The 26,994-nt window shown below is 42.8% G+C and overlaps 1 protein-coding gene across 2 annotated transcripts in view; it reads right to left on the bottom strand.

Annotated features, from left to right (window-relative positions):
* Nucleotides 1–3,205: 3,205 nt before the first annotated feature.
* The window catches only part of MAMDC2 (MAM domain containing 2), a 66,878-nt gene continuing 43,089 nt past the window's right edge, over nt 3,206–26,994 (bottom strand). The window contains exons 10-14 of one of the 2 annotated variants that reach the window (XM_075410754.1): nt 11,390–11,483; nt 9,554–9,706; nt 5,662–5,921; nt 4,488–4,572; nt 3,206–4,156 (exon numbers count right to left, since the gene is read on the bottom strand). In XM_075410754.1, the coding sequence (XP_075266869.1) occupies nt 4,095–4,156; nt 4,488–4,572; nt 5,662–5,921; nt 9,554–9,706; nt 11,390–11,483 (654 nt within the window). In that variant the 3' untranslated portion in view covers nt 3,206–4,094. Of the gene's footprint in view, nt 4,157–4,487; nt 4,573–5,661; nt 5,922–9,553; nt 9,707–11,389; nt 11,484–26,994 lie in introns of those variants that run through there. The other variant, XM_075410755.1, reaches the window with a different exon arrangement.

The raw sequence follows: 26,994 nt of genomic DNA, 5'->3' as shown, positions 1-26,994 counted from the left end.
GGGGGGAGAAAGATCAAGATCCGTTAAAGAATGAAGAGGGCTTCTGCTCTGACAGTGCGAGTACTGATGCCCACAGATAGTAATGAGGTTGACCCGCGTGTCCAAGCCCACCAGAACACCAGACAGCCACTCTGGATAACCCACTGGACGCTCCACCAGGTCCCTGTCCAGACGACTTGCAGAAGAACGAAGCAGCACAGAAATGCACCCTAGTACTATGTGGTATGGATGAGAAAGGATAATAAAATTGGAAGTATGTCGTTCATAAGCTTTGTGATAATAGCTTTGTAACGGCTGTTAATAGAGTGCAAAATTGTATCACTATAAATTAGTAACACTTGTGTGTCTATTACTTATCTAAAATATTAGTTGATTTGTTAGCAGGTAGTGTTTTGCTTAATCCATAAAAAATATCTCCCAAATGGGTTATGTCTCCTGCTTGTAGACCAAAATAGTAGAGTTGGACTCATTAAGTAACAGTGACTGCCAAAAAGCCAAAAGACAAGGAAGCGGTAGATTAAGGAACCATTTCATCATAAGCCCACTGGAGACTGCCGAAGAGATCTGTTTTTTTCCAAATTTTGTCAGGGAGCATTTTCTAGGGTCTGGCGAGTATGGACGCCGCTAAGAGCCGGATGAAGGAGACTGCGCAGGCCGTGAAGTAGGTATTGCTTGCACCAAGAGGAGTTCCAGAATAGGAGAGGGAGGATGTAAAAGCTGAAGTAGAACGTATGAGCGGCAGTACTTAGCAGTGAGCAAAGAACATAGCAGAATACGCAGTTGGCTAGGAAAGAGACCAAAACGCAGATGTTCAGAAAAACTGTAGGCAGGTGGGAAGAAAATAAGGCGCAGGAGGTAGACAGGAAAACAACAGAGGAAGGATGGGAAGAAAACAGCAAGATGATGAATATAGATCGAAGTAATGTAAAGGAGTGTTGAAAGTTTATTCATTCACACTTAAGCAACTGAGAAACTTGAATTCACAAATTGAAGTATTTTTCCAAAGGAAATGTTAAAATTAAGGCAGTTTGACATCTGACACCTGGTGTTTTGTTTGAGGTAGGACGAGACTATGCTTTTTTCAACCCATGAGGGGTAGCACCTTTTGACTTCGTGTGTCATGTTGCAGGAAAAGCGCGCTCTTACCTCACAGCCTCTTACCTTACACAGTGGTGCTTTCGGAGCAGAGGGTCCCTTAGTGTGGGCAGTCACACTTGGGAGCTTGTGTTCAGATCCAGGTTGATAAAATGCAGGGTCTTTTAGCGCTCAGCTTGAGCTATCTTAGTGAAGTTTCATGACTGTAAAGTTGGATTTTTGTTACGTTTGTTAGGTTTATTTTGGCGTGACACAAGAGTCAGCCAGAATACAGTTAGCATAAAGCTAGAATAACAATGATATTTTGTGTTGTTATTCTGGTTTTCCACTGGTGTAACTGAGATCTGAATTTGGCACTCTACTTGGAATTTAGTAAGGATAATGACAAAATGTCAACTACTGGAAGATATTTAAAGAATAAATAGAGTATTAAACAAGAGGGCAGTAAAAGGGCTTTTGCTCTGATCTCAGGACGAGTTCAGTTCCACTCTAGCACAAAGCTACATTTAGAGCAATCAAATACAAACCTGTTAGTGTTTGGGGTGTTATAACTGCTTTTGAAGGTTTCTTTTTCATTTCCATTTTATGGACTGTGGCACATTTGGCATCAAAACAATTACTTGTAGGTTCTTCAGTAGCTTTTGAAGATGTTTTCAGACAGTAAACAGGCCTAGTATAGCAAGTCTCAGAACTGTTCTTTGCCCTTCTGCGATCCTTGTACAGCTACTGAAGCAGTAAGAAAGGAACAAATAGTAAATAAAAATAGATCCGTGGCAGAGATTAGTTGCACGGGGAGTTTGCTATTTGGACAGAGCTGATGAAATGGTTTTTTTATCTCACCAAAAGACTGAAGTTTGCCGGGGGAGAAATCTTAATGCACCTTCCCTAGTTTTCAGGTGTTTTGCAGCCATTCTTTCACTAGTCTGTGAATTTATTATGCTATAAACTGATGCTCAGTTGGCTCTGAAGTAATTTAAAACCACCGTTCAAATTCTCCCTCTGTTCTTTAATTCCTCCGATAGAAATGGGTGGAAAGGTGCTGCTGGTCCCTACTGAAGCAAGAACATAGGCTTTTTCTTTGCAGTCAGGACAGTGCTTCGCACCCCATGGATAAATACTACTCTCAGGAAAGGTAGGGGGACAAAAATCAACATCATCGTACCAGTGAGGTCCCTAGAGAATGCTCAGTGGAGACCAGAATAGAGTACTTTGCTTAGGTTCTTATTCATATCAGCCTAACTCTAATTACTTTGATGGAGTAAAGCACAGTTGCATAAACTGTTAGAGATAGGAATCAAATAGTTATACTTTGTGCTTTATTTCATTTACAGACAAGTCCATCAGAGTTGTGGAGAACCACCAAGCCTGATGATTTTAACCACTACATTTTCAGCTGTTTTCTGCTTAGATAATTTGATCTGAGTGTTGATACCAAAGCATAAGCTGTACAGAACAACTGTAAAACTGTATTAACTCTTAGGAAACAGTCCTTTGTTTCTGGTTGCTTTCATTTTCAGAATAATAGCAAGAGTGATGTGTTCATAACCAGCTGCCAGTGGGGACTGTAGGCAGCTAGGATAGGCAGTTAAGAAGTCAATTCCTTTTGGCTCTTCCTCCATCTCTAGGAACTAATAAACTGCTTCAATCTACGTGGTCAGATAAACACGTTAGTACTGAATGTATTTAATTGAACAATCTCTTCAATTTTTTGTGTCCCCAAAATGAGAACTTACTAAACATGCAAGGGGCTAGATTGTCCCAGGTGCTGTTGATCCTTATAGGCCATTAAGGAAAAATGTATACTTTTTGTTCTGAAAGGACCACAGGCTATTCCCACTTCTCAGGGCTCACACCTTGCAGCAACAGCTTGAATGTGGTGGCTGCAAGAATAATTTCTATGGCTCAATACAGGAACTTCCTGCAGCAGATGAGATTGCTTTTTGTCATCTGTCTTAGATGATGTGACCCACACATTTCATTCTCTTTGTATTCAAAATACTGAGTTCAGGCTATTATATTAGGTTCACTGGTTTCTCGTTACAACGGTAACTATAAGTATGGAGCAGAGCAATAAGATGATTTTCAAAGTTAGATTTTATTAGGAAGTTATAATAATTTCAGAACAAAAGCTTACACACAAACACATAAAAACTTAAAATTTTTAACAAGTTGTGTGAATTCAGGTTTCCTATTAATATAAATGCAAGGCATCCATGGTTGGATAAGATATAAGTACTTTCTCTGTGAGTGTACAAACTGAATTATTAAAAAAAAATCCCCAAGACTTGTATGCCAGAAAACATACGGCTTCAAAGGTTTACATTTCATACAGTTTAAAATGTCAGCAGCTTACACTGAATTATACTGGAATACTAAAAGTGAGTTTGTTATTGGCAAGGACAAGAAATATATTTGTTATAGTAAAAGAATACAAAACCACAAAAAATTGCCAGCAGAGTGTTAAGAGTTTCCCAGAGAGATTTGTCATCATGAATAATTGCACATAACCTGTAGGCTATTACCAGTAGCTAATACTATTTTCTTCATTATTTCAAAATATTTATAATTTCCTTAACAAAAATCCATTCTGTACCCAACACAAAACATTCACTGAATGCAGATTTAAGATAACACAATATTGGATTTTAATTGTGCACCTTTACTTTCCTCTTTTTACCTATATACCAGAAAGGTTAAAAAAAAAAAAAAAGAAAAAAAGGCATTAAAATGCATGACCTGTGCAAAATGGGAAGCCTTTATATAATAACTGATACCTCATGCAAAAGAGAAAAAATATTTCAAAAAAACAGTCTAAGAAGCCCTGAGTCAATAATTTCATTGCAAAGGCGAGGAACATGAGTGCTCTGAGTTCTTCCTATACATGGGTGCATATTCAAACCAGTCCAGTATTTACTTAAAACGTATTTCCAAACAGGCAGTTTGTGCAGTTTCTCACATACAAATCTTCTACGTACTTCATTCCTTTCAGCAGACTATATTTAATACTCAATTTCGTTTAAGCTGTCAGGATAGCCTGATGAGAATTGAATTTCTTCCACTTCTAGAATAGAAAGAAGGGGGAAATGCTGTAATTATTTGTATCTTTATCATACGTAAGAATGCATGAGACAGAATGTAATTACCACACTGGGTTTAAATGGGGCTGCCATATGGTTTTTGAAAAGTGTTACAGCATCTTTACTAGTCCAGATTCTGAGGATGGTCTTGCATCGTATCAGAAAACAAAAATTCTGCACTAACCCAGCAGCATGATACTAAATTCAGATCCATTCAGTGCGGATACAGGGGGAAAAGTGTCACCTGTCTAACTACAAAAAGCACTGTGAATTGCTAGCTGTCTCTTAAGAGAAACAAGGTATGTTTTAACTTACCTAAACACGGTCCTGCCTGGAACACGATGTCATCAATAGCAGTGTCACTCCTAATTGACACACCGCGGATTGCCTCAAAAATTATCTGCGTAGGTAAGAAGACACAGGTTTTCCTGAATCCAGTAGGAGGAAGGACTAATAAAAATAATACCCATGCAGTCTATTCAATGATCTAGTGTGTCCTGAAGCCCGCTTCTTGGAAAAGAAACTTCTGTGCTCCATCAGTGGACTGATTACCCTGGTCTGAGAATTTGGGTGTGTGCGCTATGCCAAAGGAAGCAAATTTGTTCTCACAATTTGTTAACAAATTGCTGTGTGTTATAGACCACAGATAAATTTTCTAAAGGGATGCGGCATTTCTGTCTTTCTTCTCAGCCCAAATGTGTTGCTGTGTGTTGCCCATATACAAGCAAGATTTGAGGAGAAAAAAAATCCATTACAGTGTTATATTCTAGTCTTACTGATGAAGGTAAACTTGCTTTTCAGTAAAAGGTTTTGTTTTGGTTTGTTTTTTTTCCTAAATAATTTCCGGGCTTTGAAGAAAAAATTATTAAAAAACCTCACACAGCATCTTTGGTTAGCGATCAGTGCAGTTTTGTGCCTGGTGCTGTTTCAGTCAATAGCAATTTTAGCGTGCTCTTTGACAGAGAAACTGAAGCAGGCTTTGTCTCTGGCAATACTGAAATGATGGCACTGTTGAGACCAAAGGCAGAGCCCTGGCTTTGCATCATCCCTTGCCTTTGGTGCCAACTCAGAAAGACGGCCCCGCAAGAAGCAGCCATTTTATCACAACTTAGTGGTTATGTCAAATCTAGACAGAGCTTTAGACAGCTGAAGGAAAAGAAATTGCACAAGTGATCTACATAAAAACTACCACTGACAAGAAATTATAGGAAAACACCATTTAAATACTTTTAAAAAATAGTTTTAATTAAGGAATTAATGAACTGTTTTCATACTTGCAACCTATTAATGTCTTTAATAATTCCCACCCTACCTTCATTTGCAAGAAATTACATGTTACTTCAGCTTGTTCAGGTGTTCATTTAATGCCATCTACATTTTAACATTTTAGGTTTGTTTTTTTTTTTTCAGTACAACCCCAAACTTGGATTCGAGCTCCTAGTTCAGTTCAATATTCCATTTTGACTGCTTTTTGTTTGTTTTTTCTTACCTGGTAGTTTCTATCACTTTCATATTCTATCAGTCCCCTTAACCATGAGATGCTTTGCTCCCCTGTCCTCCTCCACAAAGGAATCTCTTCATCATCACCTTCCTTTTTTAGATAAACACTTAATAATCCAGTCCCAGCTCCATACATGTGATAGAAAAATGTCAAGCACTGTTTTCCAGAGGTTCCTCTTAGAGATCTTGAAACTAGGTATGCTCTCTGTCCATAGACCATGTTGGATGCCTCTATATACATGTAGTATCCTTAAAAAGACGTACAAGCAAATATTAGCAAAGTAGGATACATTATATCAGCATGTTCATTACACTCAACATGCTCATTATATAAAAAATGATGATTGAAATTATTTTTATAAAAAGATTTCTATGCCATAGACTTGTTATATTTGTAATTGTAATAATTGTGTAGTGTAATAATGAATTTTATGTATTTGTGAACGCTAATATAAGAACACTTAAAAACACTTAAACTTATTTGTGAATACTAATATAAGAACACTTTAAAAATTGTTTATATCTGATGAAATACACAGCAACAGAAAGGAATAAAAAGTAAAAAAAGATCATAGCTGTTCTTAACCCAGGAATGCACTGTGATAGTGGTCGATTAATTGGAATTCAGACAGCTGCATGTACATCTGAGGGTACAGGTTAGGCAATGGGTGGAGCTGATGTTACTAACAAAGCAAATGAATTGAAATACCTCTCTTAAAGCACATATGACATCAATAATATTTTTCTTTCTGTGATCAACATGTGAAGACACAAGTGAGGAAAACCAGATGTTCTAGAATCCATGAATGAATGAAAGATTGTAATGAACTCAGATCTGTGGAAAAATTAGTGATATATTGGAGGCAGGCAAATTAATTTCACCCCCCCACCCCCCCAATATTTGTTTATTTCCAATTGGAGCAAACTGAGGTGTGTCAGAAGACTGAGGAGCATCCCCATGTCCCATCTGCTGCGTATGGCAGCTGGGCTGTGTCTTCAGCTCATTTTAGGATGATGACTCCGCCAGCAGGCAGTGAACTCAGGTTTTGCACCAGCTCTTCATGCAGTTCCACTGCTCCCTTGCTGTGGTGTTGGAGAAAACAAGCTGCCCTTCTGCCAGCAGCAGTCCTGGCAGCGAGATTGCCCTCAGGGGCAGAGGGGATTCCTAAGGATCAATGAGGCAGGAGAAAAGCTGAGAGTGGCAATAGCAGCCGGTGGACTCTCAGTGGACGCTCGAGGTCTCTCTCATGATCCTCGGAGTCATATTATCTACACAAACCCATGGTGAAGACAACCCCTATAACCATGGTTGTAGTTTGGTGGTGAGCAGCAGTAGAGAGAAAGGGTGAAAAGAAAGACTATCTGCAGCTGTAGGTCCATAAAGAGAAGATAATTTCGTATAGTGTGCAGGAGAATTCCCAAGGCTCTTTATACGAAACCTAGGGCAAGCCATTGTGAGGATTTTGATGTTCGCTGTGCTTAAAAGTTCCTTGAGTTAAAAAACAAAACCTACACCTCATACTACAGTATAATAAAATAACTTTCCTTTAGTTCTAAGGCCTGAATCAAACTCTAAACTTGTTGGAAAGACTAGATCAGCTCTTGGTTTTGTGAGTTCAAATCCACGTATTTCTCAGCACATCTTTCTGCAAAGACATGTGTGAAATAAGGAATAAATCTTGTCACAGGCCAGGCTTAAAAGATTGTCTTGCTTCACCAGTTCTAAATTTGAGCTATCGGCCTCAAATCTCAGAATACTTAGTGATCTACATAAATTGAAAATAGGTCTCAAGTCAGTTTCTGCCTTAGAAATTAAGAAAATTGTGCTAACAAGCCATTCCTTTTCTTGAGCAAGAAACCCTTAAATGTTTCTCTTGTTATAAGGAAAGGGTTATTGTCATTGGCAACACAAGAGCTGGGATGTAGAGTCTTTGAAGGAGGAAGAATAAAATATATTATCTAGGGAACAACAAGGGAAAAAAAAAGCATCAAACAAACCTGAATGTTGAATCCTTTTAGGGAACTGAGTTTGGTTACCTACCAAAACAACCAGCAACTTTAATATGATGTAGTCCTTTCGGATTATATTTTGTAGAAAAAGAAGGGTCTGCCAGACAATACAGAGATGGCTTACACATGCCTCTTCAAGAGTGTCACTCACATTTCAAAATAAAAATTCTCAAATGAACTTCAAAAACCACTAGGAAAAATTCTCACTTATTTTAAAGCTGGTGGTCACATGTCTAGTTGATGCAGAAGAACTGGACAGAAAGGGTAACAAAGACTGACAGACAGCATGCCATCTAATTCACTCTAATGCCATCTAATTTTTAAATGGAAAAGTGACAAGAATGTCAACATTCCCTTCTGAAACTCAGTGAACAGTACAAAGGTATCATTATAGGAAAATGTTCTTGATTTGTAGGTAAGCCTACCTTTTCCACTTACATAACTTAGCCAATAGATCTGGCCAGACTATGGTCAGATTTGTAAGTAATGTTTCTCATTTTTATCTCATAACACAGAGGTTTTAAGCTTTAAAATGTACTTATCTCTGAAGCCTATTCATATTTCTACCCAGGATCAGTACTGTTCAGAATTAACAACCGAAGAACATAATTTCTTGGTGGTCTGAAATTTCAAGCCAAAGAAAAACTTTCCCATCTGCATTCTGAATTCCACGTGCAGGATTTTGGCCACACAGTCCCACACACCATGAATTTACATCTCTCTAGTGAATTTCCATACCTTGCTCAGAATGCAGCTATTACAGGAATTTTACCAGGAGATAGGAAAAGGATATTTTGCTGAATGTGCACAAAGTAATCTTTTTAGATAAAGAGATCAGACACAATGTCTTGTTATTTTCTTAACTAGAAAAAACCAGTTTTCTAGAGTAACTTGAATTAAGCTTGCATAAAGTGAGACTTCATATGCACAGCTGAAATAACTATGCTTGATGATGCTTACCGTGGTTTATGCTCAATCACAGTTCACAGAATAATAATAGCTTTCGGTGAGCCTTTTTAGCAGGCCTGCTGCTTTTGTAATCCAGCTAAAGTTTTTAACAGATTGGATAGATGGTTCCTGTGAATAAGCCAGCTTCTCTGCAACTGACTTTGTGGCTTGTTGAATGAATGCCAACCACTGTGAAGGAGGGCAGATCCAAAGTCCCCAAAAGCCTTTGTAAACCCCATGTAAGCATTTAAAGTTCACAGCCTTAGGTCAGTTTCATCCACTACACTTGAGTCGGTAGAGTTGTTTACTGAGGTCCTCCTTCTGCAGGAACACGAGCACCAAACACAGTGATGGAATAGTTTCCAAAAGACACTAGATCCTGCCCCCAGCGTGGGGGCAATTCTGGCGCAGTTTTCTGTGCGCTCACTCATGCTCATGGGGGCCCCTGTTGCCAAAACACTTTAAATTGCACAAGTGAGGTTACAGAGCAGCTTTTCAAGACAGAGGGTCTGTGGGATCTCTTTTCTTATTATTTCTTCAAAGTTTGAACAGGCAGGTGTTGATGCAGAAGAGCCCCCAGCCACTTGTTTGCCTTTTAGTTTCAGGGAATATTCATGTAAACTAGGTGTTTGGAAGAAGGCTTTTCTGTGGGGTTTGGAGAGTCATCGGGTCATTTTTTCTCCCAAAGGAAAGGGCTATTTTGAGACATGAATTAAACCACTTGGTCTACAGATAATTCAGATTTAACACTGCATTCTCAAAACCATCTGTGGGTCCCTAAGAAACATGTTTACTTCATTGGATTAATAACTGTTATGAAGAGAACAGTAAAAACTTTCTCTGTGTTCTACATTTTCCTTTCAAAGTATTTTTGATTAACTATCAATCTCTGCTCAGAAAGTTCAACATGGCGCTTAACTCACCTACCCCAGTAGTGTGGTCTCCTTTTGGTCCAGTGTAAGAAGTGGGAGTTGGACCCCTCCTCCTGTGCCAAATCCCACGACCTCTCTTCTTCTGAGTAAACATACACTCATCTTTTTCAAAAGTACACTCTCCAGGATTGGGCAGCAATAGATCTAAGAGGAGAGGACATTGTTTAAAACTGCAAATATACTAGACAGATATATGATTGCACAAGCAACGTATTGTGTTCCCTCACGTGCTGAAATCACTTATATCTGCCTAGCAATACTTACAGTAGTCACAAGCTTCTAAAAGCTAGCTTCAAACTGATGTACAAAATTTAATATCATTTTCTTCACCGTTTTGGGGAAATCTGTGCCCTACTCTGGCTCACTAACACATACAAATACTGTTTAAAACATCTCGGACGGTTTATTATCTTATCGTAGCTCTTACTCCGCCATGGCCTCTACCAGTGTAATTTTCTTCACTCCTGTGGCACCCCAAGCAGTTTAATGAGCTCCGACATGTATAACGTGCATATTAAATGAGCCTTGTCAAGTATTGGAGCTTCTGTGATCTGAAATGAAATGCCACATTTAGCGCTCTGATGTTCCCTTGGCACCAGATCCTACTAGCGCATACAACAGACCACGGAGCTGCAACTACTAGAGTATTTTCATTATTTCAATTCTATTAGATAATGCAGAAGAGAGAAAGTTGACAATTCAGGTGCTCACCAGGAAGCTTCTGTCAGGTCTTCTGCTACAATCTGAATCTGTAGTTCAGGAGCAGACACTCTGAGCTGCTTTCATCTTTTGGAAAGGAGGAAGCCTTGATGGCTCACATGCTCTGGGGCATTTTTCAGGCATTTTTTTGCTGCCATCAGTGACAAGTCCCCATATGACTATACACCCAAGTATCAGTTCTGCACCTTTGATTCCTTTTCAAATTACTTAGGAACTACAGAAAGGCAAAACAGACAACTGTTGGAAATGTTTTAGAAAAATGGCATCTTGTTTTGTACATGCAACTTCTCTCTGTTCTGTAATGATTAGCTGTCTGAATGCATGAAATCAATCAAAAGAGCTCAATAAAAAGTTCTTATTATGTGGTAATACAAATGGCATGGTAGATGTGCCTACCACCATTTCAAAGGCACAGCTTTATTCTGAAAAAAAATGGGATTATAGATTGTGCCTGTCTCATGAGAATGGTTTCCAAACTAGGATACAATTGTTGCATTGTCAAACCTCAAAAAGCCCCAGAAGAGGGAGTTTGGGTGAGTTCAGAGAGGTTAGCCCCGTGCATGTCAGAGGGTGAAGTGTCGCTCAGAAACATTCAGTTCCTCCCTCTGCAGGAAGGAGAGTTAGACTCATCCCATCTGTGTTCACCAGAGAACTGCAGCTCAGATAAGGGACTGTGTGTTGGCCTTGCACAATTGTACTGCTGGACTAAAAAGAGTAATGCTGTGTTTTGAAAATATTGCTTTTGGGTCCATTCCTGGTTTCCTAAACGCCATTTGAAAACTACATTCCCCTCAGCTGGACTGGTTTTTGTTTTTGTTTTTTTCAAATTGTAAGGCCCCAGAAGTGACGCTCACCTATGTACAACTGCACCCAAGTCAGTGAAGTTAATCAGGAGTTAGCCGGTACCCCAGTGAACAAAAACTGGTCCTCGTTGTATGTATGCTACTGCAAAAATAGGATTTGTGGAATCCTTATTGGCAAAAGAAAAGAAAACAAGCCACAGAGGAATGAAGACAGCTGTAGGATAGGTGTGGAAAATGAAGGTATGCGATGAACTCTTACTAAAAAGGGTAGCAGGTGTTGGACAAGAAATAGGTACAGTCTTACCAGCAGCCTGGCAGCTTCCCAGGCTCAATGATACATCATCCAGCGCCACTAGTCCACAGTCCCAGAAGCTTTTACACCAGCTGACAAAGACAACCTGCAATACATGAAGGATGTTTCAGTTATCTAATAAAAGCTGGCACTGTTAAGAGTCTGAAATTCAGATTTTTCCAAATGAGTTAATAATTTTGACATCTACAGAACAGAAATTATGAATTGATTTTGTTTTGGCAGATAGCGATACTGCCAGTGACTGAAATTTCAAAACCAGTGGGGTTTATAGGTATGTTTCATTCAATAGAAAGTGTCTTCTCACTTTTATAGGCAAATGATATTATGTCTATATGTAGTTTCCATTTTATTAGGAGAGTGTGTATTTTTCAGTGTATGAGAAAACAAGACTCACTGAGGCTGCTGCAGTTTTCTCCCCCTCTAAAAACAATATGAACAGCTCAATTGTCCTCAGCTATCTTATCCTTACAACCAGGAGGTTTTATTCATGGAAAAAGAAGTTTGAAAAAGTAATGCAGAGTAATGGCCAAGAGAAATGGCCGTGGCAAAAAAAAAAAGAACTACAGAGATGAGATGAAAATACTGCATAAAATAGGATTATTCAGAAATGACACAAGGCCATGATACCATACAGAAGGAGACTGGAAGCGCTAAGCATTATTCACAGTGTTCATTTGGGTTTGTGAAGATTAAGAACAGTGTCCAGGATGTTTTATCTGACTACTCATTAATTCTACCACAGAAAATACAAGTCATTCATGAGATAACAAAATAAAATATGAAGAAACTATAAGATTCCCAGCTGTCCTTCTTCCAGGGTTGACTCAAATTACAGAAGACACAACAACGTTTACTTCGTGAAAACACTGCTGGCAGTTTTCGTTGCCCAACTACTGCAGACAATCTGTCTGACCATTGGGGTTATGACCATAATTTGGGAGGAGCTTTTGAAAACAATTCCTCTGTGATGATGAGGTGTGAGCTAGGGACTGCAGACCGATGAGTGTCACTTCTAACAGTTGAATGTTCTGGGACAGCTGTGAACACCTCAGTTACATGCTTGAGGTTAAATGCGGACTGATGATTTCATGCAGATACAAAAAGGTTGTTTAAAGTCGTTCATGCGTTATTTAACCTGGCCTCTTTTAGCAGGCTTGGTAACACCTTCAGCATGGTCATTCTACTTGATTTTGCTAGATTGCTTTGCTATATAGTAATTATTTACCTATCTGTTTATAAAACAGCCTGTGATGTAACTACACTTTAACCTTGGAAGCATATATGAGTTATGCTGCCCAGAATGGAGCGATTTTCAAAACTATTTTCAATTCAGTGCTACCAATCCTGGTAACAGTGATTATCTGTCTTGTAAACTGTTACAAGTGTGGACTTGCGGAGTGCCCCTGCACAGCACGCAAAACTGCTCAGTGTATAGTGGCCTAAAACTGGCTTTTTTTTTTTTTCTCTGTAGAGAGGCTCTCTTAGCCTTCAGGTTGAACAGGACAAAAATTGTTTCCTACTTTGTAAGTTCATTTTCAAGAAACAGGCGCAGTCTGTTAAAAAATGGTAGCATCTCTCGGAATAAAGAATACAATAAATACTGACGTTGGGTGGACGTCATTCACCAGCCTTTTAATAAATGCATTCTGGTGAACATTTGTAATAAACTCAAGACATATTATAGTCCTAAACCCAAGAATCTTCAGAAAACCACACATGAAAGGGTGAGGTCAGTCCTCGTTTGTGAAACAACATTTCCACACTGTGGAATCATGTTGTAAGTGATGTTTTCCTATTGACATCATTGGGAGCAGGATCAAGTTCTTTATTCTTGAATTGCAATAATTTGTTCCATACAAGGTATGTAATTACCCATTGGATCCTGCAGAAATCCCTCCATTTCAAAAGCATCGCAACAATAACTGTTGGTCTCTCACAGGCCACTGAACAAGTGGCCTTTGTACAATCAAAGTATTGATCTGTTTCAATGACACTTGTAAACTTGTTCAGCTTTGTCATCTGTAGCTTTAGCGTTACTCATTCTCCTCTTGGTTTTTGTGGTGTTGAGTGACATGCTGCCATGAGCAGACTTTATAATTGCACAGGAGTGGGGTGGGGGAGCTTGTGCTGGGGAATGTGGAGTTTCCAGTATTAGCTATAGCAAATGTACTGAATTTGTTCACTGTCCCCTCAGCTTATTTTGTTGTTATATTCATGACATAGTTTTAAACAATGGGGTAGAACATGCTTTTTTTCACAGGTCAAATTTATTCGCTCTTCTTTTGTCTTGAATGTCCTTTCCTGTCATAAAGGGACGTCTTTGAGTATTTGAACTCCACTTACCAAAACTGAATCAATTTGGATTTACTCAGCTACCCATTTTCATTCTGTGTCAGATATCTGAATCCTTTCTGTGGTCTTGATAAAACTAATCTCATGATGCTTTACATTTGTTCTTGTTTTGAATGAAACTACTTCCTAAGTCATTTCTTCCAAAATAAATTTTTATGAAGTTATCACATGCCTTAAGAGAAGACAATAGGGGATCTTTGTGCTCAGCTCACACTTTCTGCATAAACCATAACAGATGAACAAGCACACTCATTGTTTCAAACTAGGTAACAAATCTTCCTGGACTTGCATGCTATCTTGGATGCTAAATTAAAAACATTATCAAATGCAGGCAGTTGTTGCCTGTGTTACTGAAAAATAAAACATATTTTCCTCTCATGACTTTTTTTATTTCAGTAACAGGACAGAGCCAGGACATTATTTTACTTCCAAATCATTGCCCCAATTTCTGGAAGCTGGTTTGTTTATTTTCCAGTGCTTAATCAATGTTCCTGGCCTACAGCCTCAAAGTATCAATGATCAGTTCTTAGCACTTGTCCTGTATTATATCAGTAATGAGCAAGGCCAGATGGGAACAGCTGGTAGAGCAAGCAGGGTCTTCTCGTCCTTAGCACTCTGCATCTCCACAAGCAGACGTGAGTTAAAAATATGAAGTTTACCTGCTTTTGGAGGAGAAGAAAGAGTAGGACATGCAGTAGGGTACCTCCATCAAGAAGTGGAAGGAAGGACTAATGGGGAAGCTTTAAAAGGAGGTTTGGAGGGGCTGGACTGAGAACAGGAGAAAAGGAGAGATGATGCCCCCAGATCCCTATGGGTTCTGTGTATTTTCTTTCCTACTTGTTCACCCCAGAAAATATAGCTTTTGCTCAAGTAGAAAGCCAGACCAGCCAAACAAAAGAAAAACTGACAGCAGCCAAATCTCTTGACTTATAAGCAAGCTGTGCCTCTGCAGCAAGTTAATTTATCTGATTCCATTCTACTGAGTATTTCTAGGTTCAAACTACATACTGTATATCAGTGTAGACACAAAACTCAAGTCTGTCACTTAAACACATGTTTAGGTTCAATTTCTTAAAGGAGAAAGGCATGTATAGTGGAGTCTGAGGTGGGTTTTTGTGAGAAGCAACTGTTGTAATTTCCTTACAGTGACACAAAACAGCACATACAAAATCCAAAAATAATCTGAGCAACAGAAACAAAAGTGTGACGTGACACAAAGAAGCAGTCACAATGTTTTCACAAAACAGGGAGCCTGACTTTTCAGTCAGTTATGCTAATACACAGCCATACAGGTGTGTAAGCCAGGGGCCCATCACTGGCACAGGGAATAGGAGAATCATTCAGATTGTCCCAGGGCTGTTCGATACAGACATTATCAGTGTAATCCAAATGACTTTTAACTAGTTAAATTAAACTAGATTTTAAATGGCTTTTTTTCTCTTTGTCTTGAACAGTCAGAAACTCATTTATCAAGAACACAAGTAAGCTATTGAGCTAAAATTAGAATGTCTGCAAGCTTCTGTCATTTAAAATAAATTGATTTATAATGGCATTCGCCAGGCAAGTTCAGTTTCTTGCCATGTAAATACAATTGCTTCTGCAGGAAAAATAATGGGTTATGAAAGTTTCTACATAAATAATTGGATAACATTGGTAATAAGCTTGCGACATGCGAACAAATATTTTTCAAAATCTTTCCTGTTTCAAACAGGTTGCAGAAACAAACAATGAAAGAGAAGCATAAAGCTAACAGAACAACCTAGGGCCACAGGCTGTTAATGCTACATCTATGTTCACTGGATTGCACCATCTAGCAGAGAATATTGCCTGCACAGAAATGTGTACAGGACACTGACATCCTCAGCTGTCCCCCAGGGCCCTCCTAGATTTCCAGAAATCTGCTGCCCTCTATCCTCTATCCTCTTTTCAGTGAAACAGTTTCCTTGGATCTTTCTGTAAGAGGGAAAGGTTCTTGCCTTTAGACTGAGGAGTCTTGTCAGACGATGTGTCATCGTAACATGACAATATTAATTATCCAGAACAAAAATTGAGGAAAAAAAGGCAATGTCACTTAACTATCATAGATACCAAAAGGAGGTATGTAATATTTCATACAACATACCTCCTTGCTTAGGTACTGCGAAGATACAGGCCACTTAGGGAACACTTTCTAACCTGAATAATTTTTAGTTTCCAGTATGTCATTTCCATAACCATATATCAAACACCACAGACAATGGGATACACATTTTGCAAGCACTACTATTTACAGACCCTAATGTTCTTATTTTAAATAGGCATTTCCAGTACCTGTTCTTTCAGAAATTTCTCGTTTTAGAGGTGAGAGAAGGAAGGACAGAAATGCCATACTATAAAACTGCAGCTCATCCCAACCTCTTCAGGTGGCATACTTTATTGTGGGAAGGCTGATCAAGGCTTTTTCAGAGGAGGAAGAGATGAGGGCTAGGATGCCTGCTCTCCTCCATTTGATACCTGATTGGAGAACTGTGTCCCTTCTACTAGTGACTTGGTCACAGGGATCTACAACTTCATCATATATCCAGGATTGCTTTAGTCATTTACATATGACTTTGGTGGACAAGTGGGAGACACAAATTTCTCAGCAGCAAAGAGAAATGCTAGAATAATTTAATACTGATCATCACCACAGTAACGATGTGAGAACAAAGGTCCAAAGACCCTCATATCAAGCCCTAGGAAAGCAGAGGGGTGTGTCCTGGGTTTGGCCAGGACAGGGTTAATTTTCACCGGACTCCAGGAAGGGGCACAGCCGGGGGGTGGGGGCTGACCCCACCTGGCCAAACAGAGCCCGGTATTCCATACCATGTGACGTCACGCTGGGTTCCGGTGGGGGGGGGCGGGGTGGCGGGAAGGCACTCGCGGCTTGGGGCGGGCGCAGCGCCGGTCCGGTTTCGGGAGAGCGGCTGTTGTACGGTTCGTGGTTGTGTTTTCTCCTTATTTGTATCGTTGTTGTTCCTGTTTTCCCTCTGTTTGCTGTTCTGTTAAACTGCCCTTATCCCGACCCACCAGTTTCTGCCTCTTTCTTTCCATTCTCCTCCGCACGCCGGCGGGGGGAGGGGCGGCCGCGTGGCGCTTTTGTTGCCGGCGGCAGCCGAAACCAAAACATTAAATTGGCGCCCAGACGTGGAGCGGGGATAACGGCAGGGCTGAGCAGCGGGTGTTAAAACTGCTTTCATAGATTTTGTTAAAATTTATCATACGCATTTTCTGTGTTAAATAGTCGCCGGTAAAAATGTTTCTGTCTTTGGTCAGATGGCTGTGGTTTCTGAATCCTTATTTGCAGTATGTATTCAATGCCGTGCTGTTCATCATCGCTGGGAAAAAGATCAGGATGATAATTTTGCTCTACCTTACGATATCGACTTATGATATGATAACATCACTGTGCATGAAATTAGGCTTGTATTTGCATGCGGCACTGCGGTCATTTCCGTACCTCGGATCCTATGTCTTAGAATTTGTTAATAATCAAACCCAGCCTGTGGGGAAAGCCGAAGGGGATACCTCCCCCCACTCTTTCGCCCCCCCTCTCTCCCTCAGGCTGGTCCTAACTGCTTTTGAGAATTTCGAGTACCCGTGGGATGCTCAGGGCAGCACTCTCCTTTTGTTATGCCTCCTGAATGGGTTGCAGGTTTTGTTTAGGGTTAAGCAAGTCGTTAAGAACATCGTGCAGAGACCTGCCCCGGGGCTGGATAGCTGTGAGTGGCTGGGTGTGTGGGACAGCATGGGCAAGTACCTAGGGCAGTGGACACCCCCGATGTTTTTTAAACTCACCCCTGAGCAAGTACAGAATCCGGAAAAACTAGTAAAATATCTGCAAAAAGTGTGCTGCCACCCTGGGAACTCCAGAGAGACACAGATCACAGCAACGTGCTGGGGTCTGGCCCACGCCTACCGAGCTGCCCTGTTTAACACTGTTCAGTGCCCTAAAGGGGAAAAGGGGGGAAACGAAGCGGCAGGCACTGTGACTGGCGCTGCCCCCCCAGCCGGCCCTGCAGCCCCTCCAGCCCAGCAGGCAGTCACAGCCCCCCCGACCAGCACCACCGCTGCCACAGCTGCAGGGTCTGCCTCGGTTTCCCCAGCGGGCACAGCAGCTGCTCCAGCCCCAGCTCCAGCCACAGGCACAGTGACTGAGCCCAGTGACCAATCTGTGCAGGTAGCAGTCGCCCCTGTAAAACTAAAGAAAGACGCAAAGAGAGCAGATCGCTCCGGGAGGGATGATGATGAGCCAGGGTCATCGCGGGAGATAGAGACAGAGATCATCACCCGGTCCCTGTCCCTGGGCGAGCTGCGAGACATGCGGAAAGACTTCAGCCGCCACCCAGGCGAGCACATTGCCACCTGGCTGCTGCGGTGCTGGGATAATGGGGCCAGCAGCTTGGAATTAGAGGGCAAGGAAGCCAAGCAGCTGGGATCCCTGGCCAGGGATGGGGGCATTGACAAGGCCATTGGGAAAAAGGAACAAGTCCTCAGCCTCTGGAGGAGACTTCTCTCAGGGGTGAGGGAGAGGTACCCCTTCAGTGACGATTTTGTATGCTATCCTGGCAAGTGGACCAATATGGAAAGGGGTATTCAGTACTTGAGGGAATTAGCTGTGCGGGAGCTGGTTTACTGTGACACAGACGATGAGCAGGTACCCACAGACCCAGATGAACTCCAGTGCTCACAATCCATGTGGAGGAAGTTTGTGCGGAGCGCACCCTCCTCGCATGCCAACTCACTGGCAGTTGTAAACTGGAAAGGTAAAGACACACCAACAGTAGACGAGGTGGCTGTCAGACTCCGCCAATATGAGGAAAGTCTCTCTTCCTCTCTTGTCTCAGCTGTAAATAAATTGTCCCAGAAGGTCCAGCGACTCGAACAGAGTATGTCCTACTCCCCACCTGTACGGGCCAGTGTCTCAGCTATTAGGGGCAAGCGTTTCCCTGCTCAGGAGAGGGAATACAGAGGCTACACACCACGGGGCACCCTGTGGTTTTACCTGCGTGACCACGGAGAGGACATGAGGAAGTGGGATGGAAAACCCACCTCAAGTCTAGAGGCACGAGTACGTGAGTTGCGAGGTAAAACAATCACAAAAGGGGACTCTGTTAGGAAAAATGCCGCTCCAGTTTCCAAAAGCCAGCTCTCCAGACCAGGTAGACAGTTTGACCTTGATTCCGATCCTCTGGAGGGGACCTCCAAGTCATTTTTACAGCAGGTGAGCAGCAATTTCTCTGACGAGGATTAGAGGGGCCCTGCCTCCAGCCAGGTGGAGGAAAGGGACAACCGTGTCTATTGGACGGTGTGGATTCGGTGGCCTGGCACGTCAGATCGACAAGAGTATAAAGCTCTAGTGGACACTGGTGCACAGTGTACTTTAATGCCATCAGAGTTCAAAGGGTCAGAGTCCATTTGCATTTCGGGAGTGACAGGGGGGTCCCAAGAGCTGAGTCTACTGGAGGCTGAAGTGAGCCTCACTGGGCAGGACTGGCAGAAGCACCCCATTGTAACTGGCCCCGAGGCTCCGTGCATCCTTGGGATAGACTATCTTAGGAGAGGCTATTTCAAGGACCCAAAGGGGTATCGGTGGGCTTTTGGCATAGCTGCTGTGGAGACGGAAGAAATTAAACAGCTGTCCATTTTGCCTGGTCTCTCGGAGGATCCTTCCGTTGTGGGGTTGCTGAGGGTTGAAGAACAACAGGTACCCATCGCGACCACAACGGTGCACCGGCGACAGTATCGTACCAACCGAGACTCCCTTCTCCCCATTCATCAGCTGATCCGTCAACTGGAGAGTCAAGGAGTGATCAGCAAAACTCGCTCACCCTTTAATAGTCCCATATGGCCAGTGAGAAAATCTACTGGAGAGTGGAGACTGACAATAGACTACCGTGGCCTGAATGAAGTCACACCACCGCTGAGTGCTGCCGTGCCAGACATGCTAGAACTTCAATATCAGCTGGAGTCAAAGGCAGCCAAGTGGTATGCTACAATTGACATCGCTAATGCATTCTTCTCCATCCCTTTGGCAGCAGAGTGCAGGCCACAGTTTGCTTTCACCTGGAGGGGCATCCAGTACACCTGGAATCGACTGCCCCAGGGGTGGAAACACAGTCCCACCATTTGCCATGGACTAATCCAGACTGCACTGGAAAAGGGTGAAGCCCCAGAACATCTGCAGTACATCGATGACATCATTATATGGGGCGACACAGCGGAGGAAGTTTTTGAGAAAGGGGAGAAAATAGTTCAGATCCTTCTGAAAGCCGGTTTCGCCATTAAGCGAAGTAAAGTCAAGGGACCTGCGCAAGAGATCCAGTTTTTGGGAATAAAATGGCAGGATGGGCGCCGTCAAATCCCAATGGATGTCATCAACAAAATAGCAGCTATGTCTCCACCAACCAGCAAAAAGGAAGCACAGGCCTTCCTGGGTGTTGTGGGTTTTTGGAGGATGCACATCCCAAATTACAGCCAAATTGTGAGTCCTCTGTACCACGTGACCCGGAAGAAGAATGATTTTGAATGGGGCCCTGAGCAACGACAGGCATTTGAACAGATTAAACGGGAGATAGTTCATGCCGTAGCCCTTGGTCCAGTCCGGTCAGGGCAAGATGTTAAAAACGTGCTCTACACCGCAGCCGGGGAGAATGGCCCAACCTGGAGTCTCTGGCAGAAAGCACCAGGGGAGACTCGAGGTCGACCCCTGGGGTTCTGGAGCCGGGGATACAAAGGATCTGAGGCCCGCTATACTCCCACTGAAAAAGAGATTCTGGCAGCATATGAAGGCGTTCGAGCTGCTTCAGAAGTGGTCGGCACTGAAGCACAGCTCCTCCTAGCTCCACGATTGCCGGTCCTGGGCTGGATGTTCAAAGAGAGGGTCCCCTCTACGCATCATGCCACCGATGCTACGTGGAGTAAGTGGGTCGCTCTGATCACCCAGCGTGCCCGAATGGGAAACCCCAGTCGCCCAGGAATTCTGGAGGTCATCATGGACTGGCCAGAAGGCAAAGATTTTGGAGCATCGCCAGAGGAGGAGGTGACACGTGCTGAAGAGGCCCCACTGTATAACCAGCTGCCAGAAGATAAGAAACAGTATGCCCTGTTCACGGATGGGTCCTGTCGCATTGTGGGGAAGCAGCGGAGGTGGAAGGCTGCTGTATGGAGCCCTACACGACAAGTCACAGAAACTGCCGAGGGAGAAGGTGAGTCCAGCCAGTTTGCAGAGGTGAAAGCCATCCAGCTGGCTTTAGACATTGCCAGTCGAGAGAAGTGGCCAGTGCTCTATCTTTACACTGACTCTTGGATGGTGGCCAATGCCTTGTGGGGGTGGCTGCAGCAATGGAAGAAGAACAACTGGCAGCGCAGAGGCAAACCTATCTGGGCTGCCCCATTGTGGCAAGATATTGCTGCCCGGCTAGAGCAGTTGGCTGTAAAAGTCCGTCACGTGGACGCCCACGTCCCTAAGAGTCGGGCCACTGAAGAACATCAAAACAACCACCAGGTAGATCAGGCTGCTAAGATTGAAGTGGCTCAGGTGGATCTGGACTGGCAACATAAGGGTGAACTCTTTATAGCTCGGTGGGCCCATGACACCTCGGGCCACCAAGGAAGAGATGCGACATACAGATGGGCTCGTGACCGAGGGGTGGACTTGACCATGGACACTATCGCACAGGTTATCCATGAATGTGAGACATGCGCTGCAATCAAGCAAGCCAAGCGGGTAAAGCCTCAGTGGTCTGGAGGACGATGGCTAAAATATAAATATGGGGAGGCTTGGCAGATTGACTACATCATACTGCCACAGACCCGCCAAGGCAAGCGCTATGTGCTCACAATGGTGGAGGCCACCACCGGATGGCTGGAAACCTACCCTGTGCCCCATGCCACCGCCCGGAATACCATCCTGGGCCTGGAAAAACAAGTCCTGTGGCGACATGGCACTCCCGAAAGAATCGAGTCGGACAACGGGACTCATTTTCGCAACAGCCTCATAGACACCTGGGCCAAAGAACACGGTATTGAGTGGGTGTATCACATCCCCTACCATGCACCAGCCTCTGGAAAGATCGAACGTTACAATGGGCTGCTAAAAACCACTTTGAGGGCAATGGGGGGTGGGACTTTCAAAAATTGGGATACCCATTTAGCAAAGGCCACCTGGTTGGTTAACACCAGAGGGTCCACCAACCGGGCTGGTCCTGCCCAGTCAAAACCTCAGCGCCCAGTAGAAGGGGATAAAGTCCCTGTAGTGCACATGCGGAACATGTTAGGGAAGACGGTTTGGGTTAGTCCTGCCTCGGGCAAAGGCAAGCCCGTCCGCGGGATTGCCTTTGCTCAAGGACCTGGGTGTACCTGGTGGGTAATGAGGAAGGATGGGGAAGTCCGATGTGTACCTCATGGGGATTTAATTTTGGGCGAGAATAGTCCATAAATAAATTGTATAAAGTTAGTTGTTAAATAACCCTGTCACTGTCTGTTATCACTGTTATAATTGTTATATTTTGTACCAGTAGTAGCATAGTAAGAATCGTCCAGATTAAAGAAGGATGGACTTTTTCGATGAAAACCTAGCAGAGCACAGCGATGATGGAACTGGACCTGGTTTTCAACAACTGGCATCCAGCAACTTCATCAAGATCAACATCTCCTGCAGACTGTGGGCACGGGCCACACCAGATACATCAGCCGTGAGCTCCGGATGCAGCAAGTGACCACCCATCACCACACATCACCTCCCCTGCCACAGAAGACCATAACGACAGATGGAGCCTGAAGTCATGGATTAAATGAACTCAATGGACACTTTAGAGTGATGATCCATAGACTAAAGGAATGATATCTGGAGACAGGAGAAGTGGTGGTGATCAACCGGACAGTGGGGGACCTGGGCATGACGTAGATGGTATGGAATAAGGGGTGGATAATGTCCTGGGTTTGGCCAGGACAGGGTTAATTTTCACCAGACTCCAGGAAGGGGCACAGCCGGGGGGTGGGGGCTGACCCCACCTGGCCAAACAGAGCCCGGTATTCCATACCATGTGACGTCACGCTGGGTTCCAGTGGGGGGGGGCGGGGTGGCGGGAAGGCACTCGCGGCTTGGGGCGGGCGCAGCGCCGGTCCGGTTTCGGGAGAGCGGCTGTTGTACGGTTCGTGGTTGTGTTTTCTCCTTATTTGTATCGTTGTTGTTCCTGTTTTCCCTCTGTTTGCTGTTCTGTTAAACTGCCCTTATCCAGACCCACCAGTTTCTGCCTCTTTCTTTCCATTCTCCTCCGCACGCCGGCGGGGGGAGGGGCGGCCGCGTGGCGCTTTTGTTGCCGGCGGCAGCCGAAACCAAAACAGGGTGATAATGGATGTTCAGGGAAAACAGTATAAGAAATGAATCAACCATAAACCTGCTTGTGCCATTATATTATGTTCAGCCTGCAGAGAACTGACAAACTTGCTAAACTGGAGGTCAAACCTGTACCACTGTGTTTACAGTCACTGTGAGGTCTATTTTCCACAAATTTGCCTAATACCTTTCTAAATGCATGTATACTACTGGCCTCCACAGCATCCTGTAGCAAAGGATATCAGTGTTTAGTCATTCCCCAAAAAGTCGTCCCTTTTGTTTGTTTTAAAACATGTAAATATTGAAGTGCAATATTCAGTCACTTGATTTTGCTTTCTCACAACTGCAACTAAAATTAGTTATTGAGGAGAGGTGAAAACAAACAGATGATCTTGAGGAAAGAGAGAGAGGAAAAAAAAATATCAGGGAGGAAGAAAAGTAGACTGAAAGAATGAAAACCCAAGAAATTCTACCACAACTACTCTGATGGAAGTAGGGTGGGCTGTTCTGATGCCAGCTACCTTTCTGAGGATTTGGTTTTGAACTCTGTGGGAGGTATGCAAGCACTACAGTACTAGGTAAAATTTCAAAAACTTCCATGAATGGATAAACAACATGAGATGCTTGCTTTTGAAAACCTGAGCCAAATCTAGGACAACTGAGCGTAACTGATGTAAGTGGACCCAATTGCATTCAAACCTTCATTTTAATCTAGGCATTTGGACTTGTGAAGTTGCATAAAATCTTTCCATGGTGGCATATACACACAAACACACACACACACAATATTAAAATGTATATCCTTGCTTCACAGTGCCTGTGAGCATCTCCAGGCTACATATGCCGTATGTGAATTTTTCTTTCAGTTACCTCTGACATTTTCCTGCCATGTATTCGCCTGGAAGATCAGTTTTAGTACATTCAATGAGATCAAAAGAATCTACGTATTTCAGGCTCAGATTTTTATGCTGCCCTTTAGGAAGCTTGTACAACAAAGCAAGAAGGGTTTAATTTATTTTAATAAATGTTAAGGGGTTTTTTTATTTCTTCCTTCTCACACTTACTCCCTGAGCACTACAGAGAATAAAACCAATACTGTATGTGTATAGAATCATAGGTACTTACACTAACTAAAAAAAGAGAGTGCCTCAAGTACAAAATGAGAAATCAGGATTTTAAATTTCCTGCCTTCTCGCTAGCATTATGTAGCATATGTATTTGCATTATGTACACATATATATAAAACATATATGTATATAAAAAGCATTTACAACTTGCTTAGCTGGATCATACTCACCTAACCTTTTTAACGTGGTAGTGTCAAGGTGTCATACTAAGGCCTGTTGGCCAGCTTCACGTTTCCTGCTCACAGAACTCAAGCCAACAGTCTGTGCCAGACTGCAGTTAGCTAATTCAAAAAGAACTTGAAAAAACCATTACACAAACCAAGAATGAAAACCTGAGCCTTTTTATTGTCCTGATATAAAACAAATACATTATCAGAATTGAAACATATCAGACAGATTTTATACTGCTTTCAAAGCCTTGGGAGTAGTATTCATAGCAGAAGAAAGACGAAGGACATAGGTAATCAGGTATTTCAGAACAATTTTCTGGCTGCAAAATGGTTACAACCTTCAGGACTCCCTGGCCACAGCAGCATAAGCACTGCCTTGCTGACTTTACTGGCCATTAAGGAAATGCCAGGAGACTGTTTACTGTTTCCACAGGCGCTGACCCAATCTAGAAGTCACACCCAGTAACCAAGAACTGGATCAGCCAAACTGCTGTGCATGGCTACAACTTCTTATCATTTAAGTCTAGACACGATGCATCTCAGAAAACAATGGGATAGACACATCAGCCACTACATCTGTAAGAGAGGAAAGGTGACAGCGCTATCTTATTCTGAGACCACCTCACTCCATTAAAAGACACTTTTTCACTTGCTTGTAACATTGCCAAGCTGTAATGATTTTAGCTCAGACTTTCCATGCTGGGTCCTTGCTTCAGGCTTGTTTTGGAAGATTTAAGCCAAAACAGTTCCATCATTTCCGAGAACAAGGCTAGGAAAAAAGGTTTTGCTTTGCCCCTATTTAAAAAATTCTTTGAAAAGCTTGGGCACTCCTAGGCTTTGGAGTAGGAACATGAAATGTGTCAGGGTTTGGTCTTTGTGCCAGAACTGTGCTTTCCATCAAGTCATTAGTCTTTGAAAAACTAAGATTCGTAAGAACTGGGACAAGCAGGGCAAACAGACTAGGACATGAACAGGATTAGAGGGAAAAAAATTGGACTGTCCTCAGCTGAGGAGCCAGGAGTAAGATGGGGAATAGGCTGGGGTTGCTGCCTATGGGGCAGGACAGATAAAACAAAGATGCATCAGTGAGGAGGCAAGAGACGCAAGGACAGTTTAGAAGAAACGGGACAAGAGAGGTCAAGCTTCAGTGAGCTTGTTTCTCTCATGTTTCTCTATATTGTCTCTCCCTCCGGAGCCTGAAGTGTAATCCCTGACTTGCTGGTTCCCATCGCTCCTTGCTGTCAGGTAAAATGTGCTCTGATGCACCTCCACCACTGGCCGACATTGAAGATGGCCACTGAAACGAGTGTTCCTTGTCAGCTAATTCACTAGGTCCTAGGCAGACACATCTTTACAGAGAACTAACCTAAGTGTTCATGCAGTGCCACACAATGCTCCTTCATTTTCTTCTGTTGGCTTGGAAAAGAAGAAACATACAAAATAAAGCATGAAAGGGCTTCTTAAAGTATTAAGGTTGAAGACTCGGGCATGAGGTTGCAAGGAAGAGCCAGAACCGGGTTCACTGTGCAACTTCATTCTAGCTTGCTTCTGAATATTAGAACCAGACAACCTGTAACTGCACCAGTTTTTCACCTTTGCCTTATGGCAAGCAGACACATGCTTAAACTTTGGAATCATTTGTCTTCTGTATGCTGCCTTCTCAGTTGTAAACATTTCTTGATATACTTTTCCGTATTGACATGCCTCAGATCTTCACCCATTGTCTTCCACGTACTATTTGTCTAAGGAAAACTTTATAAAGTGATGGTGTATACACATACACAGCCATAATGAAAAACGTAACACCGTTATACAAAGTTCAGCACATTATAGCCTGCGTATGATTTCTTATGTACCCATGCATCTACTCTGTATGCAGAACTGCAACTTAATCCCTATTCTAAATCTAATTTAACCTTCCAATCCAGGAAAAAAGACAGCATGAGAGAATAGCTTTAAACCAAGCCCAAAGTAGAACTACACACCTCCCACCAAATACATAGTTATTTGGCTAAGGGATGTCTGAATTGTGATACGCTGAACACATGCTGACTTCTCTAAAGCCCAGTAAATCTCATGTTTTGTGATATTTGAGGAATGCCTGCTCAGCAGAAATATTTTGCAACTAGTTTCCGTGGGAAAGAAGGCTTTCTCATCACAAGACCTGAAGGACCACTGAAGGTTTCTGAGAATGGCCAGAGGCCAACAAACCCTCCTGCTGCAGAGCATGGGGTTTTGTCCCTCCTGCAGCCCTCTGGGCTCAGAAGCAGCGAGGATATTCCTTTGACTGCTTTATTCTCCTCTGTGCTGCGGTCCCCATCTTTACTGCCTACAGACAGACTGGTAACTACAGACATGAAAGCTGCAATTCGTGAAAAGCTTTCCATCCCAGACAAGATTCTTCGCAAGTGTTTTAGATATACTAATTTCTAGGAAAACATAAAAATAGTTCTTAATAAATCCATATTGGAAAAGATTTTCCATGTAAATGTCAGATGCTAAAAAACCTGCCACCTCCAAGGCTATAAACCATTTTTAACACTCATGCTCAACAGTCATCACTACTCATACAGTGTATTACGCTACACA

Source organism: Opisthocomus hoazin, chromosome Z, assembly GCF_030867145.1.
Source record: "Opisthocomus hoazin isolate bOpiHoa1 chromosome Z, bOpiHoa1.hap1, whole genome shotgun sequence".
NCBI lineage: Eukaryota > Metazoa > Chordata > Aves > Opisthocomiformes > Opisthocomidae > Opisthocomus > Opisthocomus hoazin.
This window is presented reverse-complemented; position numbering and strand designations above follow the sequence as displayed.